Source organism: Lontra canadensis, unplaced genomic scaffold (assembly GCF_010015895.1).
Source record: "Lontra canadensis isolate GAN:19392208 unplaced genomic scaffold, GSC_riverotter_1.0 scaffold94, whole genome shotgun sequence".
In the NCBI taxonomy this organism is placed as follows: domain Eukaryota; kingdom Metazoa; phylum Chordata; class Mammalia; order Carnivora; family Mustelidae; genus Lontra; species Lontra canadensis.
This window is the reverse complement of record NW_022631088.1, coordinates 6,815,744-6,837,147: the sequence shown is the minus strand read 5'-3', so window position 1 is coordinate 6,837,147 and position 21,404 is coordinate 6,815,744. Positions and strand designations below refer to the sequence as shown.

General features: G+C 55.0%; 1 protein-coding gene across 2 annotated transcripts in view; it reads right to left on the bottom strand.

Annotated features, from left to right (window-relative positions):
* MTHFS (methenyltetrahydrofolate synthetase) overlaps positions 1–20,438 on the bottom strand; it is a 35,736-nt gene extending 15,298 nt beyond the window's left edge. Inside the window, exons 1-2 of one of the 2 annotated variants that reach the window (XM_032836813.1) lie at positions 20,239–20,438; positions 15,201–15,462 (exon numbers count right to left, since the gene is read on the bottom strand). In XM_032836813.1, coding sequence (XP_032692704.1) covers positions 15,201–15,462; positions 20,239–20,358 — 382 coding nt within the window. In that variant the 5' untranslated portion in view covers positions 20,359–20,438. Of the gene's footprint in view, positions 1–15,200; positions 15,463–19,933; positions 19,956–20,238 lie in introns of those variants that run through there. The other variant, XM_032836812.1, reaches the window with a different exon arrangement.
* Between the last annotated feature and the right edge of the window lie 966 nt (positions 20,439–21,404).

The window sequence follows — 21,404 nt, the reverse complement described above, 5'->3', positions numbered from 1 at the left end:
CAGGTGTTCTGAGAGCAAGAGCGACCGCGCCCAGGCAACCTTCATCACAGTATCATTCTAACTGTGCCATTTCATTATGAGTGTCTGTCATTCGCCTCCTACGGGGTCTTGTTTATTAACTCGACTTCACCTTAAGTACGTACAGACTGGAAAAAACATCGAGTACTTCGGGTCCCGGGCCTCCGTGGTTTCAGGCATCTGCTGGGGGGCGGGAACACAGCCCCTCAGCTAAGGGGGAGTGGTTATAAAGTATTCACTACTCGCCTGGACCCACGCGCTCTCCAGCCTGCCACATGCGTGTCCTGCCTGCCAAGTGCCTGTACTCAGGTGACTCCTAACTTTCCTTCAAGGCTCAACCCCCCATGACTTCCTTCAGCTGCACCCGATGCACGGGGCTCTCACGGCCCCCGAGCCCAGGGAGTGCGGGGGCTCACCACAGGCGCCCGCTGGAGTCCTGTCTCTGCCCTACAGATGAGCCCCCCCCCCCCCCGGCTTCCCACGAGCAGACATGGACAAGGCGGTCGGCAGAGTAAAGGGAGCAGGTCTTTCTGAAACTCGGCATCACCCACTTTCTCACTTTGTCTAACGCAGCCTGTAAGTGCGCCTCTCACTTCCTGCCCTGATTTCTCACGATGCAGAACAGAAAACCTTTTTTCTCCTGCTTGGTGTCTTTGCTGGAAAAGATCACGGACTCCTGATGGCATGTGGAACCGAATGGTTTCTAGGACATCCCCCCGACCTCACAAGCCAGGCCGTGCGGAGAGGGCGTACAGTTATCCCACTGCCCACACACAACTGCTAGTGTTCTATCCACAGCGGGACAAAGAAGGGACACTAGAACAAGGGTCATCCTCGCACCCAGTAATGCTACATTCAGGCAACAAAAGTTAGCTGTTTTCAGTTTGTTTCACCCAGTTATTATAACCCAAGAACCTAACATCATTAAGAGTCTCTATATAGCCACCCAGACAAATCAAACACCATTCTTCCATTCCCCCAAAATGTAACTTCTAGGTGGGGCCTACACATTTTTCTTCTCTGTGACTTTGGTGGCTGACTTTTACCGTCATCTGGGTTTTACAAGAACATCTGGGTTTTGGCCTCGCCCCATGTGCCTGTGTGACCTCGGATGGGTCGTTTCCTGTCTAGGTCTGTGCCTCCAGCTGTAGGATGGAAGGACTGAGTCAGAGAATCTCCGAAATCCCCTCCTGCCCAACAGCCCCTGGTGTGCTAGTTAAGTGAATAAAGAGGTGAGATGTGGGATACCGCAGAAAAAACCATCTCGGACCCACGCTGACATCTGCTGGAAACTGGGGAACCCTCAGCATCCACAAGTCCAACAGCCCTTAAGGACCCAGCCTGGGACACCTCACTTTGAACACATGACATCAGCGATGCAAGCTTCTCATTGCATTAAGTTTTCTGGGCACCTGGAGGGCTCAGTAATTAAGCGTCTGCCTTCAGCTCAGGTCGTGATCCCGGAGTCCTGGGACTGAGTCCCACATCAGGCTCCCTGCTCAGCCGAGTCTGCTTCTCCCTCTGCCGCTCTCCCTGCTTGTGCTCTTTCTCTCTCTCTCTCTCTCTCTCTCTCAAATAAATGACATTTAAAAAAAAATAAAGTTTTTTAATATTCAATTTTCTAGGACTTAAGAAAACATTGAAGAAAATAACTTTAACGTTGCTTCCAAGACTTCTGGTCCCATCTGAAAATCTAAGCCCACGCTCCTCAGCTTTCCTGCACAACAAAAACTTGACAACACAATGGAAAAATATTCTACTCACAGTAACAAAAAATACTAATTGACTTGAAATGCACTTCACAAGCAACAAGCAGAAACAGTATGACTCAAACCAAACACGTCTACAGAGGAACCTGGAACAGGCCTGGGACAACGGGGGAGACCGCACTCCTACAGACACTTGAATGATGTAAAAAAATGTACTTCCCACAAACTAACCTCGAACTTTAACACAGTTCCAACCAAGATCTCTAGAGGATGTGGGGAAGAAACTGACAAGATAATTTTAAAGTTAATCTCAAAAATGAAGGGTTCACAATAGTCTGCTAAATTTTTTAAACTAAGAATTGTGGGGGCTGGACTCCCTCTAGCAGCATCACCGTGCGCTGAGGGGTCACACCTGGCCACACCGATCGCACGTCAGGGTTGGGACACACCTGTGGAGGAGACCAACACATCCAGAACAGACCCAAAACACACAAGAATGTAGTCCCTGAAAACGGTGGCATTTCAAAGGAGTGGGGAGAGGGCACATTATTTATGAAATGTTGTTGGGACATCTGATTAATTTTTTTAAGTAAAAAATTAGGTTCCTCTCCTATACATGAACACATGTTCAAAAAGAGTAATTTATTTTTTTTTAAGATTTTATTTATTTATTTGACAGACAGAGATCACAAGGAGGCAGAGAGGCAGGCAGGGTTGGGGGGGGGAGGAGGCTCCCTGCTGAGCAGAGAGCCCGATGCGGGGCTCGATCCCAGGACCCCGGGATCATGACCTGAGCTGAAGGCAGAGGCTTAACCCACTGAGCCACCCAGGTGCCCCCAAAATTAATATTTTAACATGAAAAAATAAAGTACTAGGATAAAATAAAAATTTTTATATTCTCTAGAATGCAGAAAGACTCTCTAAAACTGAAGCCAAAGGCAGAAATTGTAAAGGAAAAGACTGATCTCACTAATAAGGTTTTAATCCATCTGTACCCCTCAAAACAGAAACACACACAAAGTTAGAAAGAAAACGATAAAAACATTTACAGCATATACATGGCTGACTTGTGGCTAAATTTAATAAAGAATTGTTACCAACTGGAAAGGAAACGAACACAAAAAATATATTTACTCCCCAACATAAATGGGGCAAAGAATAGCACTTTACAAAAGATAAATTAGGTTAAAAAACACAAAGCTTAGCACAGATTTTGACATTTGCCATAACGAACATGTTAACCACTGCAGCTCTTCAAAGAAGGGAGAAGGAGATTAGAACGAGATTGGGGAATTCCTCTTGGTTAATTCTACAAAACAAAACCAGAAGCACTGGTGAGTCCACACTGTTACTTCTAGGGCTGAGAATCCATGCAGCACGGGTGGTGAGATGCCCCAGGCGGGTTTCTCCGGAGCCTGCTGCCCACCTTCTTCGACGTGCGGCCGGGTTACTGCCGTGGCGCCCCGTCTCCTCCTGACAGCGTCCCCCGGGGAACCAACCCCGCCTCACGCCGAAGGCCTGGCTCAGCCACGTCCTCCCAGACTCATCAGTCCGCGAGCGCCTCCACCCTGGACCCCCCGGTGCTCCGGGCACACGCCCGTCGCGCCCCTGTCGCCAGGCCTGCGGCCACCACCCCACAAGTGATGGGCAACACCACCATCGACAGCGCCTGCTACGTCACGACAGGGTAGAAGCCTCACCCAGAGTTTCTCGTGCAGCCCTCGTGACGCCTCAGCGACAGGCCTCGCTGTCTGCATCCCCAAATGAGGGGCCGAGACTCAGAGGGATGACGAGGTCTCCCGCGTCCCCTCGGCCAGTCCACGATGGAGCCAGGGACCAAACCCACTGCTCCCCTGCCCTCCACACAGCGGGCCCCGTCCTCCGCAGTCTGCACCCCGGGTCCCTGGACCCCGGACCTCCTGCGGCTTTTCCTTACGAGGCGTCGCCCACGACCGGCATGCGGTAAGGGCTCACGAGCGCGTGGACGTTCATCGTCCCGGCGTTCATCCATCTGTCCCGGGAAAGGACACGGCCCTGTTCCGCGCCGGAGGTGGGTGTGTGAAGCCACGGGACGTGGGTGTGCGAAGCCGGCAGAGGTGGGTGTGCGAAGCCGCCGGATGTGGGTGTGCGAAGCTGCCGGACTTGGGTGTGCAAAGCCGCTGGACGTGTGTGTCCGAAACGCCAGAGGTGGGTTGCGAAGCTGCCGGACGTGTGTGTGCGAAGCCGCGGGACGTGGGTGTGCGAAGCTGCTTGGAGGTAGGTGTGCAAAGCCGCTAGGACGTGGGTGTGCAAAGCCGGCAGAGGTGGGTGTGCAAAGCCGCCGGATGTGGTTGTGTGAAGCTGCCGGACTTGGGTGTGTGAAGCCACTGGACATGGGTGTGCGAAACCGCCAGAGATGGGTGTGAGAAGCCGCTCGGATGTGGGTGTGCAAAGCCGCTCAGACGTGGGTGTGCAAAGCCGCTCAGACGTGGGTGTGCGAAGCCAGCAGAGGTGGGTGTGTGAAGCCGCCGGATGTGGGTGTGCAAAGCTGTCGGTCGTGGGTGTGCAAAACCGCCAGAGGTGGGTGTGTAAAGCCTCTAGACGTGGGTGTGTGAAGACACCCGTGGTGAGTGTGCAAAGCCGCGGGACGTGGGTGTGCAAAGCCGGCAGAGGTGGGTGTGCAAAGCTGCCATACGTGGGCGTGCAAAGCTTACGGATATGGGTGTGCGAAGCTGCCAGAGGCGAGTGTGCGAAGCCGCTCGGACGTGGGTGTGCGAAGCCGGCAGCGGTGGGTGTGCGAAGCCGCACGGCCTCTCCCGGGAAGCACGAGGGACGCACCCACAGGACTTCCGCCCCCGTCCCCACCGCACGGCTAAGCGGCCCGACAGAGCGACTCGGTGACTCCGCGGACACGCGTCGCGGTGCTCTCTAGGCCGCTGCTTGTAACTTAGCGGAAGCAGCCTGATGTCCATCAGCCCAGGACCGCTGCGGACAGAGCACGTCGACGCTTCGCGACCCCTGACAACACGGAGTCGATCGCCGTGTGCGGCCGCGCAAGTCATTCCAAGTTTTCTTAAGTGAAAAAGCGAAACGCAGAGCGTCACGCTGTCTGCACCGAGTTTAAGAAGAGCGCACACGGACGGCGGAGGGGAACCCTGCAGCGTGCGCCGCGCTCAGGTCTGGGGAATGGATGGGGCAACCCTGACTGGTCATCGTGTCCCTCGCTCGACCTCCGAAATCACGGCCCCGCGCGCGTGATCGCTTCCACGAAGAGCGAAGGAGCCGCTGCTCCGCCCCGTGGGCTCGTCTTCCGCATCCGTCCTGCCCTCGTGGAAACGCCGCGCGCATGGACGGGCCCAGCCGCTGGCAGCCTGACGCCCCGGGCCTTCCCGCTCTCCGGCTTGCAAACTGTATCCTCACTGTGAGGCTGTGGCGGCTTCCACGCGGCCGGGCCTCCTCCCCGCGGCCGGACAGAACGGTGCATGTAGGTCATGCCTGCCTTCAGCACTTTTCGCTTCACTGCCAAGCCCATGGAGGGTGCCCGAGAGGCCAGTCCTGCCGCGGGCGGCTCTTCTTTAGGCTTAGCGCTAGCGGACCATGGAGCCACAAACACCAAGTTCAGGATCGCCCCTGGAGGGCGAGAAGGCCCAGGCTGCTGGGCGAGTGCAGGCTGAGGTCGTATTTCTCATTTCCCGCTTCCCTCCATCGTACGAGCCCCGAGAAGAGTGTCTCGCCGCAAAACACAGCCTCCCTTTCGTCTGTTTTTTCTACGGCAAAAGGTGACGGACGGAAAACGACCTGATCCGCGGCCTCTGGAGTCGAGCACGAGGCGGACGCCCATTTCTGTGGACTTAGAGGCTGTTTTCTCCTTCTAGCTGACCCTTTCCAAATTTATACTTACATTTTCTCCCTACTTTTTGCAAACGATACTGATCTAAGAAATAATTTCAAAAACCCAGGACCTAAAAAAACCTCATGTAGATGAGGGAATGACCATCACTCTGGCCCATGTCTGTCACAGTCTCATGGTCCACCCATCGGCTCCTGCTTATAAAATTGGGGTTGACCCCATCAGCACAGAGTCCTACCCCCACGACTCCCGAATCCACGTCACTGTTTCCTGACCTCCGGATCTATGCACCCCACTAGCTACCTACAGCCACCCCTGGGGGCCCCAGAACCCCCTCAACCGGGTTCACTACTGCTCCCCACCCCTCCCACGCCCCCAGCTCGGTGAACAGCATCACACCCCAAAGCCGGGCTGTGCTCCAGTGGCCTGACGTGGTCTGTCACCAAGACAAACCCTGCCTGTGTCAGGGCCCATGTGTCCTCTCTGTCCCTCGAGTGGCGGCCACTTATCCTCCTATTCCAGCACATCCCCTGCTGACACCACTCCGCGGCTCAGTGGGCTTTGTCTCCCCAGCCCGCCCCCTCCTAGGGCTAGCAGCACGGTCTTTCCAAAACAGAGACTGTCCCCGTCACTCCCCTGATTACAGTATTTTGGGGGACCCCCCCCGCCAGCACTTGCAGGATGAAAGTCAAGCCCAGATGCAGGACGGGTATGGTCCTGCACGAGTTGGGGCTGCGGGTGTCCACTGTGGAGGCAGCCCGAGGCCACAGCCAGTCGGGCGGAGTGTGGCAGAGGCCGCTGCTTGTCCATCTGCACCCCCATCCCCCTCTCACACCCACCTGCCCTCCCTCCCTCGCCGCGGAACCAGCACCTCACTCAGGAGCCCACGAAACCCACATGGCAAGACTCCTGCCAAGCCTCTCGTGTTTACCACACGGCCCCTGACAGAGAATGTGTGTGGACGGGGACAATCGCGGGTTCGCGCCCATGGCTGAAAACACAGCGTGGATGCGGGGACCATCGCCAGGAGAGTGAAGCCAGTCCTCTATGCTCTTATCATCATCACCACCATCATAAAGATGGGGTAGGGAACTTCCGGGGTGACGGCTTCCGGCACAGGATTTTCAAAAGCAAAACTATGCTGCACTCATGGTAAGGGCGAACGATGCCATTACCCGATATGCAGAGCACAAACGGCGGCGGGGGGGTAGGGGTGGGGAGGGGCCATGGAGCTTACAGCAGCTGAGTTGCTGTATTTGGGGGGGTTAACATTTAAGCTGGGCCTTGAAAAGGGATGATTCCGATCCCAGCACGCTGACAAAGACGAGGGGCATTTCAGGCTGAAGGCACAGAGACCTTCTCAGAAAGAGGAAACACACGGGCACCCACACACTCACACCTCTCTGCTCGGTATTGCTACGGAGGCGGGACTTCTGTTCCAGGCACGGCTGGAGTCCAAACCAGGTGAGTTTTCGGGTCCCCTGGCAGCAGTGGGAGGTGAGGATGGCAAGTGTCGGCAGGACGGCCGGGTGACAGGTCCCACCACACCCTGGAGCGGAGAACTCAGCCCAGCACTAACCAGGCTCCACGGGCAAAGGGGAGATTTCCTCTCATCTACCGACTCAGCATCCCTGAGGTCACCTCTTACCTTTGTGTTTCCACGCGGAAAATTCTCTAACCGTTTTTCTAGAAAGAACATGTCATAATGCATCATAAAGGAACATCCCAGTCTCGTGGCCTTTCAAAATGCCTAATGAAGAATTGTAAAGGGGTGTTTCGCTGCTGAAGGCATTCGAACAGAGGCTCCTGGCTCTTGCCACACGACAGAGTAACAAGATGGAGGGCTCCAGGGTCCCTGGGTCTGCCCAGGACTGTTTGTTAATCCTTGGGAAAGGGCTCTGGGGGGACAGAGGGACAGACGGACAGAGAATGAGGGACCCCTTGCTGGGCAAGACGAGGCACTGTCTCTGAGGCCACGGGAAGCCGTGGTGGGGCTTGTCCGCACACAGCTCTCACCGTAAGGATCACAATTTACTTTGTTCTAATTCAAACTCCTCCTAAAAATTCTGCCTCTTCTCTGCATTGAATATAGACAAAAATGTACATAAGCCTAATGGACATTTTAATGTTTCTATCAGAGGTTAAAAAAATAAAAATTAAACAAGAAAAAGCGTTTAAAACTTGAGGTTCTGTACATGGGGAGTTAAGTCACCCAGCTTAGTCCCTTGAATGACGCATCCGTGGACACCGGGACCGTCGATGAGTCGTTACCCCGGACCAGAGCATGGAGCCGGTTTGCCCATCTTGGCTGGTGTGACAGGCCCTAACCTCCAAGGAAGAATCTCTTCATCTTACTGGGCTGGGAGGGAACAAAAAGTAAATCACGCTCCGTGAAACAAGCACATACTCCAAAGCTGCTCCCATGAAAGATGAAATAGAACATTTTGGAACAGCCCCAGGAAGCCCGTCCTGAGGGCGCTCATCATTCCAGCAAAGGCCCGGGCTGTCCCTCCTGAGCATTTACTGGAATATAAAGTGGGAAAACAAGCATCTTGACGTCAAGACCGGTGTGCTTGCAGACACGGGGACTCAGTGCGCTCTTCCCTGGGAAACCAGGACAACGTTCCCACAAACTCGATCACGCAGGGTATCAGCCCCGGGAATCACGCTCATGCCGAAGGCAGTCAGGACAGAGAAGCACGGCCCAGGGAGACCGCGGTCCTCATGAGGGAGGCTCTGGGAAGGGAAATGGCCCCCCCGCGGCTGCTGGAGGGGAGGCAGGAGAACAGGGGGACCCACATCCCTAACCGCCCATGAGTCCTCGGGCAGTCACTTGACCTCCCATCTGACAACCAGGCAGATGCGGTGAGGACTGCAGGGCCTGTCCTACCCCCCATTAGCGCCTCCGTTCGGGGGCAGCCCTCCACCGCGCAGAGGTCCCCTGAAACTCCCGCACGGGCCCAGGGGACATGCTCCAAAGTTACAGGTGCTTTATTTTTAGTCATGTTGATTTATTCTGAAAGTTCATGTAAAATTAGTGGAGGGGATTTTTGTGAAGCAAAAGAGACACATCAAAGGTCTGGAAACATCACTTCCAGTGAGAACACGAGCTGTCACTATAAATCCCCCCGAAGCATCCAACCACGAAAAACGTTAGGGCTGCTTATGTCTTGGCTTAGGAAATTCAGCTTAGAATGCCCGTGCACACTGGGACAGTCGTCCGTGGCAGCGTGGGAGTCCCCATGGGCCCGGCCGGGGAGGGCCCGTAGATGGGATTCTGCTCGACGCTCTGACCCGGGAGACGCAAGCCCCTCTCGGTCTGGTATCACCACCGGCACACGGCGTTCCAGAGCAGCCCCGTCCACAGCTCCTTTCTCCCCATCGCGCACCCAGAATGCATCAAGAGCTGTGTGCTGACCCCCACACCTCCCACGTCCCATTCGTCTTTCGCACGAACTGAGACACACAGACCCAAGGCCTGCACGCAGACGCCCAGCGTGGCTATGGCGGCTGCAGCAGACAGCTGGGGAGCATGTGGCACCTCAACTTGAACTCACAGTGTCCCCAAACCAGTGGGGGGATAAGGGCAAGTCCCAGGTTATTCCCTCCCAGGACTGGTGTCAGTCAACCCTTTACTCACAAACACCAAATAAAAATGTCACAGCATCTTACGAAACAACGATTTCTATTGGTTTTTTTTTTAAAGATTTTATTCATTCATTTGACAGACAGAGATCACAAGTAGGCAGAGAGGCAGGCAGAGAGAGAGAGGGGGAAGCAGGCTCCCGCTGAGCAGAGAGCCCGATGTGGGGCTCGATCCCAGGACCCTGAGACCATGACCCGAGCCGAAGGCAGAGGCTTTAACCCACTGAGCCACCCAGGCGCCCCGATTTCTATTGTTTTAACAAAGATTTTTATTTACTTATTTGAGAGGAAGCAGGAGCAGGGAGGAGAGGCAGAAGCAGACTTCCAGCTGAGCAAGGAGCTCGATACAGGACTCGATCCCAGGTCCCCGGATCCTGAGCTGAGCCGATGGCAGATGCTCAACCGACTGAGTCCCCCAGGCACCCCACCTTTATCACTAAGGAAATTACAAGGGCGTTAGGAGCTCTGTGCCAGAAACCAGTGCCAAAGACCGAATACATGTATTTTGTATAAATCACAGTTCCATGAAGTCTATCAGTAATAAAGGAAATGCATCCCTGAGGAGAAATAAAATGGGGGGTGCCCATGGGAAGCCAGGTGAGTGGGAATTACAGAAGGAAGGAGTGAGGTTTGGGGGGACGTTAGGGAAGGTCTGGAAAAGGCAGCTGAGCTCGGGAGTAGCTACCACCATTTACCGAGTGCCGAGCCCGTGAGGGGCCACTCAAGGCACGTCGCACACATCCGAGCCCGTCCGTCCTCTCAACACAGGCAGTGGGGACCGAGCTCATCCGCAGTTGTCACATGAGAAATACGTGTACTTTGAGGCGGTAAGTAACTTGCCCGAATGGTAAGACCTAGACTAGAGCTCAGTCAGCCTGACTCAAGGGTGCTAGACCGCAAGACGCTGCCTGCGAGGGACACGTGCGACCTCCTGGCCCCCGAGAAACGGGGGAGCAGAGTTCTCGGTGGTGCCCACAGGATGCTCTGGGAAGACAGCTCAACGGCGGCATGCGTGACGCAGCCCAGCCAGGACACTGAGCACCAGCGGAGCAGTGACCATGTCCTGAGCATGCGGCAAACACGGCCCCCCGCGAGCTCCCCCACGGCCGTCCGTCAGGGAGGGGACTGAGGCTCAGAGGCGGTAAGTGATCACCCCTGTCACACAGCAGAAAGGGGTCAAATGAGGTTTATTTGATTCCCATCTATGTTCTCGACGGCTGGGAACCTGTCATCTGGCTGAAGCAGAAGTCGAGGAGGAAGGACAGGGAGGGCCCAGAGGGTGGCCTGGACGTTTCAGGGTTATCCGGTGTCCCTTCTTCTGGCAAGAATGAGCCAGCAGACACCAGGGTCTGCCTGGGGATACAGATCTAGCCAGGGCCCAGGGAAAGGCTTCAACAGGGTAGGTGACCTGCCCCAGAAGGTATTTTAGGATGGTCAGTATGTCCAGGAAGCCAGTCCGAAGTTTATTCCAATGGAACAGATCTGAAGAATGAAGACTGTAGACAAGATTCCTCCAAGGCTAGAATGAGAGGCGGGTGGTAAAGACAGTGCGAAGAAAAATCTGGCGATATTGGAAAGCCGGATGGGTGGAAAGGAGACGAGGACGATCCTACGTTCCAAACCGTCGATGCACAGGAATGGGAGAAACACACGGAGAGTGATAAGGATGAACTCTGACGTCCTTGGGGACAGTGGGACATCTAAGTGGCAATGAAGTGCTGAACGGGGCAGCACGGCGCCCTGGGACAGGCTCGCACAGACCCGTCTCCGCGAGGACCGCCGGCTCGTCCGCTCTGCGGCGGTGGGACCCGTCCAGCCTGCTCCCCGCCCCGACCCATCACCGCTCACACACACCAGGCGCTCGATAAATACTTTCTGAATGGATGTTATGATCCGATCTAATTTTATTCGGCTTATCCCCAAGAATATCATGACTCTGTCCAACACCTCGATGAAATTCACACCCACTCTCTTGATTCTCTTCTTTCCGAGGCCGTGCAATCCTATTAGAGGAAGGAATGAGGTCCGTTCAATGGGAATTACTTTCAGTGAACCGAGGCTCACCCTCCCAGCAGCACGGACGGCGACCAGCGAGGAGGACGCCGCACTGGTTACGCTCATCACGAACGTCCCGCTGGATTACTCTAAAGGTCGAGGACGAGAAAGTCTCCCTTGTGATTGTTCGTTCAAGTTACATCTCAGGGGCCCACATAGGTATGACTCCCCAAAGAGCCTCCGGAAAGAGAAATAAAACAGCAGCACAGACAAAGTGACGGCAAACAGCTTGCGATATTCGACAGAATTTCAGACAGGGGGTGCCTGGGGGGCTCAGCGGCTTGAGCATCTGACCCTCGGTTTCGGCTCAGGTCTCGATCTCAGCGTGGTGGAATCCAGCCCCACATCGGGCTCCACACTCAGCGGGGGGTCTGCCTGAGACTCTCTCTCCCTCTGCTCCTCCCTGCCCCCCAAAACAATAAATAAATCTTAAACAAAAAAAAGAATTTCAGAAATGTCTGAAATGAGCAGAAGCTGGTCATGACAGTACAGGCGAGTGCGAACTTGGGACTGTCCAGTGTCCATTCCGCACGTCCAACGCAGAGCCTGTTTCTCCCGTGAGAAGTCACCACCGGACGCCAGGACCAGAGGTTGGAGCAGCGCAGCAGGCGCAAACATGCAACCCTCCTTCTTGCTCCCAGTAAGCGGCCCAGGAGCTGGCCTCATCCACGTGCCGGGCTGCAGGGACCGATTTGGGGGATGGCCACTTGACCCGATTTGGGTCAGTGAGAAGAGCGGGATTTTACCCGTAGACTTGCTCCCTTCTGCCAGGAACGCGAACCGCAAGGCTGCTGTGGAACCGGAAGCCGCCACGGGCTGCCACAGGCCACCACGGGGCACCACGGGGCACCACGGGCACCTGGAACAGAAGCCAACCCAGATGAAGGCAGAGTCGGAGCAGATCCTGAGAGCCCTGACTGAGCCGTATCAAAGCTAGCCCTGTGGGGGATTTTTCAGTCTCTGAACCAAAAAAATCCCATGTTCGATTATGTCAGGTTGAATCAGATGATGCACTTTCCCTGGAAAGACTCGTGGCTCACCTCATTGCCCGAGCAGCTCTCCCTCTGAGCGCAAGTTCGGGAAGGAGGCGGCCCCTCCCTTCTACTTGGCGATCACTTTGTGTTGCTGGACACACAATGCAAGCGAACCCCGTGGGACATTTTTAAGAACTTTCGAGGGCAACGACAGACACCACAGCTCAGTCTTTCCAAGCCGTGATAACATGGGCAAACCAGAAGGAAACGGGCCACTAAAGCCACGCCAGGACAGGATGGTCTGCGCACTAGTCAGCTCGTCCCAGACACCATGAAGCGAGATTCGCAGCTCAGCCCCAAAGCTGCCTCACGCTAAGCCGCTGATGCTGAGGAAACCCACACACCTGCTCAAACATTTCTACCAACAGCAGCAAAGAGCCTCACCCCTCAGACTGGAGGGGCACGAAACCAGATCGCAGCCCCTCTGCCTTTGCAACCCAGAGCACAAGTGTCCACCAAGAAGAACACACGGGGAAGCAACCGGTCCCGTAACTACAGCGTGGATAAGCGCGGCGGAGGAGGGCAGGAAACGAACCACCTCCCGGGGGGGAAGTCTGTCTGCTCCGGGCCAAGCCCTGACCTTCCATATTCTCAGTGCTCTCTCCCGTTTCATGTGGCGCCTGCATCCGACAGGGACTGTAGGCTGTGATCTTCTCCATTCGCGTACGTCTCCCCAGTTAGAGGGTGACCCCCTGGAGCCCAGGACCTCATCCTTCCACACCTAACAGTGTCTAACACGATGAAGAACCTCCGGAAATGTCCCTTGGAAATTCTCAAAATGTAACGCCCTTGGCTAGCAATGAACTGATAGTACAACGAGTAAGTCTGTCTTCCTCGCTCACAATCAAGAGCAGTTACTATCTAGGATGCCCCGGTGGCTCGGTCAGGAAAGCCTCTGCCTTTGGCTCCGGTCATAATCTCCTGGGCTCGAGTCCCGCGTCGGGCTCTGCGCTCAGCACGGAGCTGTTCGAGACTCTCTCTCGCTCTCTCCTCCCCCTCCACCCCACCGCCACACTGTGCACTTGTGCTCTCTCTTTCAAATTAAAAAAAAAAAATAGAAAAGTTAACTATTTACCAAATAGCTCCTCTGTGCCAAGTCACGTGCTTAAAACCACACGTAAATGATTTAGCCGTTGACTTGGACTGAGTTCATCGTAACGGGAAATGCAACTAGATTGAGAGGGAAGATCATGTCTCCTCCTAACTCTTCCCACTGCCGAACCTGAACAGAAACAGAACAACGGCGTACAGGTTCAGGGGGACACGCCTGGACTCAACCTAGGGAGGGCGCTCCAGAGTGGGCCCAGGGCTGGGCCCCGGGCAGACCCGGCGAAGGGCGTTTCAACAGGGACACCTCCACGAGGTGGTATGAGCACGGGAGGAGCGGCCAACATGGAGTCAGACAGAGCTGGACGTCCTGGGTCCCCCGTAAGCCTGCGAGCCCACAGCAGCAGCTGCACTCGGTCTGAGCGATGTCCCAGCCTCAGCTACAAGCCTGGCTCATTACCACCCCCTTATTGTCTCCTTGTCCTCCAGTGCCTGCGGCCTCTCCCCGCACAGACACATGGCCGTCCCGCGATGTCGGGGTTCCTCCAGCCTACCGAAGCAGATGGCAGGGCTGGGTGATAGAGGGGGAGCTAAGGTCGCCAAGCAGATGACACCCCCACCACGATGAGCCCTGACTCAATGCCCTCCCATCCCATCCTGTTGCTTTGGTGGGTCATGGTGTTAGGCTGGAAGGGAGCAGAACTAGGGAGGCGACCGCACAACGCTGGCTGCCCTGCGGTTCCTTGCAGCCGTGTAAGTCTTAGTCAAACACACACTTTCAAGAAGGTCTGAGCCAGCATCTGACAAGCTAGTACTCCCGGCTTGTTTTGCTTTCAGCTCTCCAACAGCTTGTTAGCCATTAAATCTCCCATGTGGCTGTTGGCGAGGGGAGAGTATGTGCAAAGGTCCAGCAGTAAGGAAAGCCCGCAGGGCTAGGAGACAGACTCAGAGTGGCCGGAACCTGGGTTACACAGAGCGGGGCTGGAAACAGGTGAGAACAGATGGACGTGCAGCGCCAAGTTGGGAAGAGCCTCGTAAGGAGGGTCCGTTCCCCACCCCCTCCCGCCACCGCCCCAGGACAGCAGGAGGTCGCTGAGATGCTTGAAACAGGGCAGAGAAGGGATCAGATGTGTGTCTCGGAAATCTCGTCTCATATACTGTGTGGAGAGCGGACCGACAGGAGGAGCGGTATGAGAAGGGACAGGAACAGCCGCGAGGAGGCTGTGTGGACAGCACTGGTAGCTCGGACTGCCATCCCGAGGAGTGGACACCCTCAACAAACACTCAGTAGGGACACCAGGAGGACTTGGCCACAGATCGCGTGAGGGATGTGAGAGAGGGAGGAGGGACAGGGGAGTCAAGGACAATCCTGAGACTCCTGGCACAGCCAGGCACGGGGCTGACGGCACCAGGCACTAAGAGGGACACGCGACAGGCCAAGGGGGACAGGATTCAGCCTGGAGCAGCCTAAAGCCAGGTGACATCCAAGAGGAGATGTCGTCCAGAAGGCAACTGGTTGGTCTGAAGTTGCATCAGAAAAGCTCATTAGCATTAATGTTAATGTGCTCATTAATATACAGAATATAAGGGAGGTCATGGGAAGTGATGACATTCTCCAGGGGAAATGTCCAGTCTGAACCCGGGTAAGGGCTAGAGTGGGTACATAGGCACCCAAACCCAGATGCCTTCCTCTCAGCTTACCAGGGGCATCTCACCCTAAGCCGCGTGATCAGGGCATCTCGGAAGGGAAGTGCCACACCATCCGTCCCCATAGGGAAAGTGGCCCCTACGACCAGCACATGACCATCGGGTCACCGTCTGCCAGCACCCTGGGATGCCGGTTCCAATACCGCAAGCACTCACCTGTCAACAAGGCTTCCTCCCGAACCTCGTCTTCTCTAGGCTGATGAATGTTCCAGGACGTTTTGGGAAGCGTGGAGATTTCCTCGGGCGAGGCCAACCTCACCATATCCATGTGATTGCTCTGGAACTGGTACCGTGGGATGAAGCAGGTTTTGCCTTGCCGGAAAATGTCCTTGATGATCTCCTCTGTCTCGATCTCGTCTGGCATGCTCAGGAAGATGGAAATTCTTTTGGACTTTTGATACTGACTGTGGGCCATCACCTAAATGGGAAACGGCAGTCACATTGATTCCCCAAGGTGACACTTTCGAACACCAGTGGCTACCCCTTTGCAGTTTTTACCCTTTCTCCCTTCTCCCTCCGCCTTCTCCAGCTTCTTGAAATACAAGTCACCAACGGAGAGCAGAGCGGCCAAGGGGGCCGGGCGGGCCTGCATCCTGAAGCCCAGGGCTTGGTTCTGAACCCAGCAATGACCTCTCTGACCCTTGCCATCTTTCTCACACGCCTGCTCCAGCAGGAGTGACAACTCGTTAAAAAGTCACTGTCGCCTTGCAGAATCCCAAGCCTGCTGTCCAGCCACCTTCAGTCCAGCCACCTCCAGTCACCCCACGCACCGTCCTGAGTGCCCCCGCCTGGCTTCCACTCTGAACCTCGGCTCCCACACGCTTCCTCACTCCCTGGATCGTCAGGCTCGCATCCCCTTAAATTCTGCCCATTTTAGCCAACTCAGGCGCTCGCTTCTCCTGACTTCTGCAGAACACTTACGACACTTAAGAGTGCATGGAACACTTACTCATGTATTATCAGGCTGATCACTAATTGTCTCACGAGTCCCAAGGGCAGTATTGTGATCAGGCGGTAAGCTCCCGGGAGCAGGGGACAAGCCTGTCCTTCTTCAGCTCTGACAACCTCTGTCCCCACCTCCTACAACTCTCCTGTCCAGATGTTAAAGAGTTTGCAGAGATGGGAGGAGGGGCTCTTGGAGAGGTGCAGTCCTTCTAGAAACAAGTACCAGGTTGCGAGAAGGCCCCCAGGTGGGGAAACGCCATCATGCTCAGTTTCGTCAGGCCTCAGAGCAGCTAATCTCCGAACTGCCCCAGACTCACAACTCAGCTCTCAGCTCCCCTTCTTTTCCTGTTCCTCTGAGCTAAGAAGACAAATACGGCGACCCTGGCCGATAAACAGGTCTGGCAGAAAGAGACGGACACAGAGAGCCAGGTCAGTCCTCATGGAAAGGAGCACGTAGCGTTCAGCAGACGGAGCGCACCAGACTGGGGCCGTGGAAGCGAGCTCCATCCTCCTGGGAAGTCACAACGCTGTTACGAGTCCTGATATAAGGCGAAATGAAAAGAAATGCAACCCCCAGACCCTGGGAAGACCTGCGGCTCCTGGCACCCAGGAGCTTTTTGAGAAAGTTTCGTGTCTGTCGTGTCTGTTCTCTTGGAAGAGTATATGAAGCGCCAAGAGCTGAATAAGCAGAAAGAGAAATCAGTTAAATTCAGTGCGAGACCGTGACTATGCATTTATCATCCTTGCTCCTGACATCTCATTTATGTGACAATAATGAAGCACAAAACAGAAAACCATTATGGCACCGAGAACAGGAGAACAGACACTTGACTAATTTCTGTGAGATGGAGAGGAGATGGGACGGTATTTCCAGACAAACAGCAGCAGACACAACGCTCAGACGACGTGGCTGTGGGGCTGGCAGAACCCCTCCCCCCACAGTGACTGCAAAAGGCAAAGGAGATCCCAGGAGCTGTCACACCTTCATTCATAAACACAAGTCCACAATAAAGGTTCAGCCAACATTTTAGAACGTCAAAACACAAAAGAGAAGGAATAAAAGGGGGAAGGGTGATCCAGTGGGAAACTGCGATAATTCAGAGAATGGGAAATTTTTACATTCTAATTAGTTTTCTCAGACAAATTCAAGACAGTTGCATCTATAAGGTAACAACATGCTATGGAAAGAAAGCAATCCGAAAATTGAGAAATGATCATTGAAAATTAAAATTAAGAATACCAAAATTCAGAAGTTCAGGAGAAAGCCTTAAAGTAGGGGGAAAAAAAAAACAACAAAAAACAAACAAAGAAATGGGGGAAATTAAAAAAAGAAAGAAAGAAAGAAAGAAAGAAAGAAAGAAAGAAGAAAGATTCTTCAAAGACGCAGAAAGTCAGTGTAGGATTTTCACTAGCTGATTCATAGGAATTGCGGAAAGGCACAAAGGAAAAGAAGTAACTGAAGATATAACAGAAAAAGATACCAGTCTTCAGACTGAACGGAGGTCATGGGTGCTGAGGAGAACAAGGAATATATTTTTAAACTTGAAATTCAAACTAGCAGTGAAATATGAGGGTAAAGACTTTTTCTAATGTATAAAGTCTTAAAAACTTTACCCCCATAGATATTTCTAAAAAGAAAAAAATTACTTGAGAATATACTCTAGTAAGATGGACAGAAAGAAATTCAACCAAGAAGACACCGGGTTTGCAGCACCCCAACTGAGAAGCAGGGTGGGAGGAAGTCCAGGCTGTGCACTGGGCTACAGCAGAGGGAGCAGGGGCCTGGAGTGCTCTCAGGAAGAAAACTGATTTATTTAAACAGAAAAAATGAAAAAGAATCTGCTGGTAAGATAAAGGCATATTCTTGTTTTGCCAAAAAGGAAAAACAAAGGCGATCAGAAACTCCTTGAAAACAACAGAGCTAAATTAGAAACGTAGACTCCAAACAGGAGCAGACTAAAGCCTGCCACGATTTTGAGCAATTCTAGAGCATAACGAAGGAGAGAGTTCTCAGCAGTGACACTGGAAACATTCTCTGCCTAGCCACACACATCCAGCGACAGAGAATCATACATCCTTTTCTGATGACCATACAACTTGGTTCTACAATGAATACTATCTATGTAATCAATACACTGTAAATACTATTCCCTAAAATTCCAAATTTGGAAATCAGCCACTGAAAATGCTCCGTACACTCATTCTAATTATAAAACAATACAAATATTAGAAAACTTGATAATTTAAGTATGATGATATAGAGGTCAGAAACTGGCAGATGGAACAGAAGACAGGTATAGGGCACTAATGTCCTTATTTAGTTGGGGAGTCAAGATGTAACACAAAGTTGAATTTCTTCACCGTACATTGCTTTTCTGATAAACTTCTAAATTATAAAAAAAGGTGCCGTGTCATTAAGAATAAATGTGCCTTGTAAAATACGTTATTGCAAGAATGGCATCACTTAACACCTTTGTTGACTGTGCACTAGGGCAAAATACTGCTCTAATCCCAGCACCTGGATGTCTCCAGCCCTGACCCCCTGGCTGGTCATGAAATCAAGAGCAGGTTACAAGCAGCTTTTTAAATAAAACAGAACATATTGAAATTCACTATATAAAGTAAGAATTGTGAAACATTTCTTCTGTATGTGTATCTGTAGGGGGTACAATGTACTGAGGACGGAGGGTCCTGGGTCTGCTTTTCAATGTTTCTCTACTCTGATGCCAGCTCTGACTTGTCACCCTGTTCTGTTACTGGTTCAGCGTCTGTACAGCTACTACTTCCACACGGGATTTACAAACTCTCATCTTCTGCAGACAGAGAAACAACTCATCTTCGTCTTCCCCGCGCCTTTCCCAAGTCTGCTCCAGGCCTTGTGCGCCTCTGCCTACTGAGGTCAAACCCCCATTCTGCAAGCACGAGGACTGCTCTTCTTTCCGGGACCCTCTGAGCTCCATCCCACCCGTTGCCAGGTTGCACGGGTTCTCAACTGCGCGGACTCCAGTTTCCCAAAATGCTCCCATATGCTTCTCCTAAAGGCTACATGGAAAGGGCGTGCAGGGGCGCCCTACTGGCGCAGTCCGTGAAGCACCTGACTCCTGATCTCCGGGTTGTGAATTCAAGTCCCACATTGGGTGTAGAGATTAATTAAAAACAAAAGCTTAAAAAAAATGTGGGGATACCTGGGTGGCTCAGTGGGTTAAAGCCTCTGCCTTCCGCTCAGGTCATGGTCCCAGGGTCCTGCCCCGCATCGGGCTCTCTGCTCAGCGGGGAGCCTGCTTCCCCCTCTCTCTCTGCCTGCCTCTCTGCCTACTTGTGATCTCTGTCTCTCAAATAAATAAATAAAATCTTTAAAAGTAAATAAATAAAATAAAATGCGTCGGAGCCAGGTTAGACGGGGACCTGTGGAGCTGCGCAGGCCGTGTCCCCTCCACCTGGGCCAGACGGTCCTGCCCGCGCCGGCCCACGCTCCGCCCTCACCGACAGAACCCATCGTCCACTACGGGTGCGCGGCCCGCGTCTCCCTGGGGTGCCCTCGCTCGGGGCTCATCACACGGGTGACACCGCGGTCCCCTGTTCCTGCGGGCGCCGGCGAGGTGACCCGCGGGGATCTCGCCCCCGGGAACGGGTCGGGGACTGGGCGGGAAGGCCGAGACCGGGCGCCGGCGGCGGCTCACGCAGAGATAGCGGGGAAGTCCGTGCGGCTCGGCTGACTGGGGGCCGTAGCCCCGCCCCCGCGGGCTCCCCTCCCGGCGGCGCGCGAGCGCACAGGTACACGCGCGCGCACGGCACCCCCGGGCCGGCCGCGCGCTTCTCCGCTCGCGTCCCCGAGGAGACTGGACTCTGCGCAGCGCGTCCCGCTGCCGGGGACTCGGCGGCCCCTCGCGGCTCAGGGCCCGCGCTCAGCGCGCCGGAGCTTCCTGCCCCCACCCCGCTCTCACCTCGGCCGGCTGTCATCCACCTCCACCCTCCTCATCCCTCCTCTGCCCCCGACCCCCTAGCCGCACGCTCCCCCGGCGGAAGGACGTGCGCGCCCCCGAACCGCCCGCGGAGAAACGTGCGCGCGCCCGGAGTGTCCTCCCCGCGCCTGCAGAGGGACGTGCGCGCCCCCGGAGGGGTCCTCCCGCGCCTGCGGAGGGACGTGCGCGCGCCGGCCAGCTGCGCCTGCGCAGGCCGCCGACCCAAAGGGGCCGGCCGTCCGGCGAGCGTGGCGTCCGCTGCGGTGGCCGCCCTCGCGGTCTCGTACCTCCTGGGCCAGGAGGCGGGACTGGCGCAGCCGCTCCTCGGCGCTCATCGCCCGCAGACGCTGCTTCAGCTCGGCCCGCAGGCTCCGCTTGGCGCTGCTCACGGCCGCCGCCGCCGCCATCTCCGGGGCGCCCCGTGTTCGTCCCCGCTTCCGGGTCGCGGGCGCCCGCCCCCAGCACGCCTCCCGCCGGGGACTCCGCCCGGCCTGGGCAGGGTCTGAGGTCTGCAGGGTCCGGGGGAGGGTCCGGGGGAGGATCCGGGGGAGGAGCGGCCCGGGGGAGGGGGAGGGACCGGGCCCAGTGAGGCCCCGGGGAAGGGTCCGAAGTGGGCGGGGGACCCCGGGAGAGGGTTAGGCCTCAGGGCCGCCCGGGGGAGGTTCTGGGCTCCGTGCGTCCCCAGGGAAGAGGGAGGGTCGGTGGAGGGGGTTGTATCCTGCGGGGCAGAGAGCGAGTGACCGCCTGGCCCCAGCTTCCCGGCCCGCTGTGGCCCGTCCTGGGTTCGGGGAGGGGGCGCGGCCGGCCCGGGCGCTGGCCTAGGTTGCTGTGAGTGAGCCTTGGGGCCTGAGCGGCCGGGTGGGCCTGACCAGCGCGCAGGGGCCGCGAAGAGAAGTACACAGGGTGCCCAGACCTGCTGGTTAAAGGGAACATGATTGTTGTTGGGTTTTGGTTTTTTGGGAAAAACACTTTTCTCTCTTTTTCTTTTCCAGTGGGTGGGAGGGAGCCGGTTTGTAACTGAGCGACAGGACAGACCGTTGCAGCGGCGGGTGCCTTTTGTGCTCACCTCTGGAGAATTCAGGACTTTGCGTAAGTGCCCAGTGCGAGACAGGGTCAAGGTCCGGCGTGTGCTCACAGTTCGGTGCCTGGCTCTGGGGCCTCCGGAGTAATGAGCAGATGGAGACCCCGAGTTCCCTCCGTCTGCAGGTGTTTACCTGGACTGGGAGGAAGGAAGATTGTAATCCCAGGGACTCTGTTGCGGAAAGGCTCTTACACTCTAGATTGACCCCTCGCTCGTTGACACCAGTGAGCCGATGAAAAGGTGAGGGGGTTCGTCATTTAGTAGATGAGGAGACTGAACGGTACAATAATTAGAAGTTGAGAAAATTTAGTGAGTTTTATGTTAATCAGTTTTACCGTTTACTGAAGTTCCTGTGGGAAAACAAGCATTCGA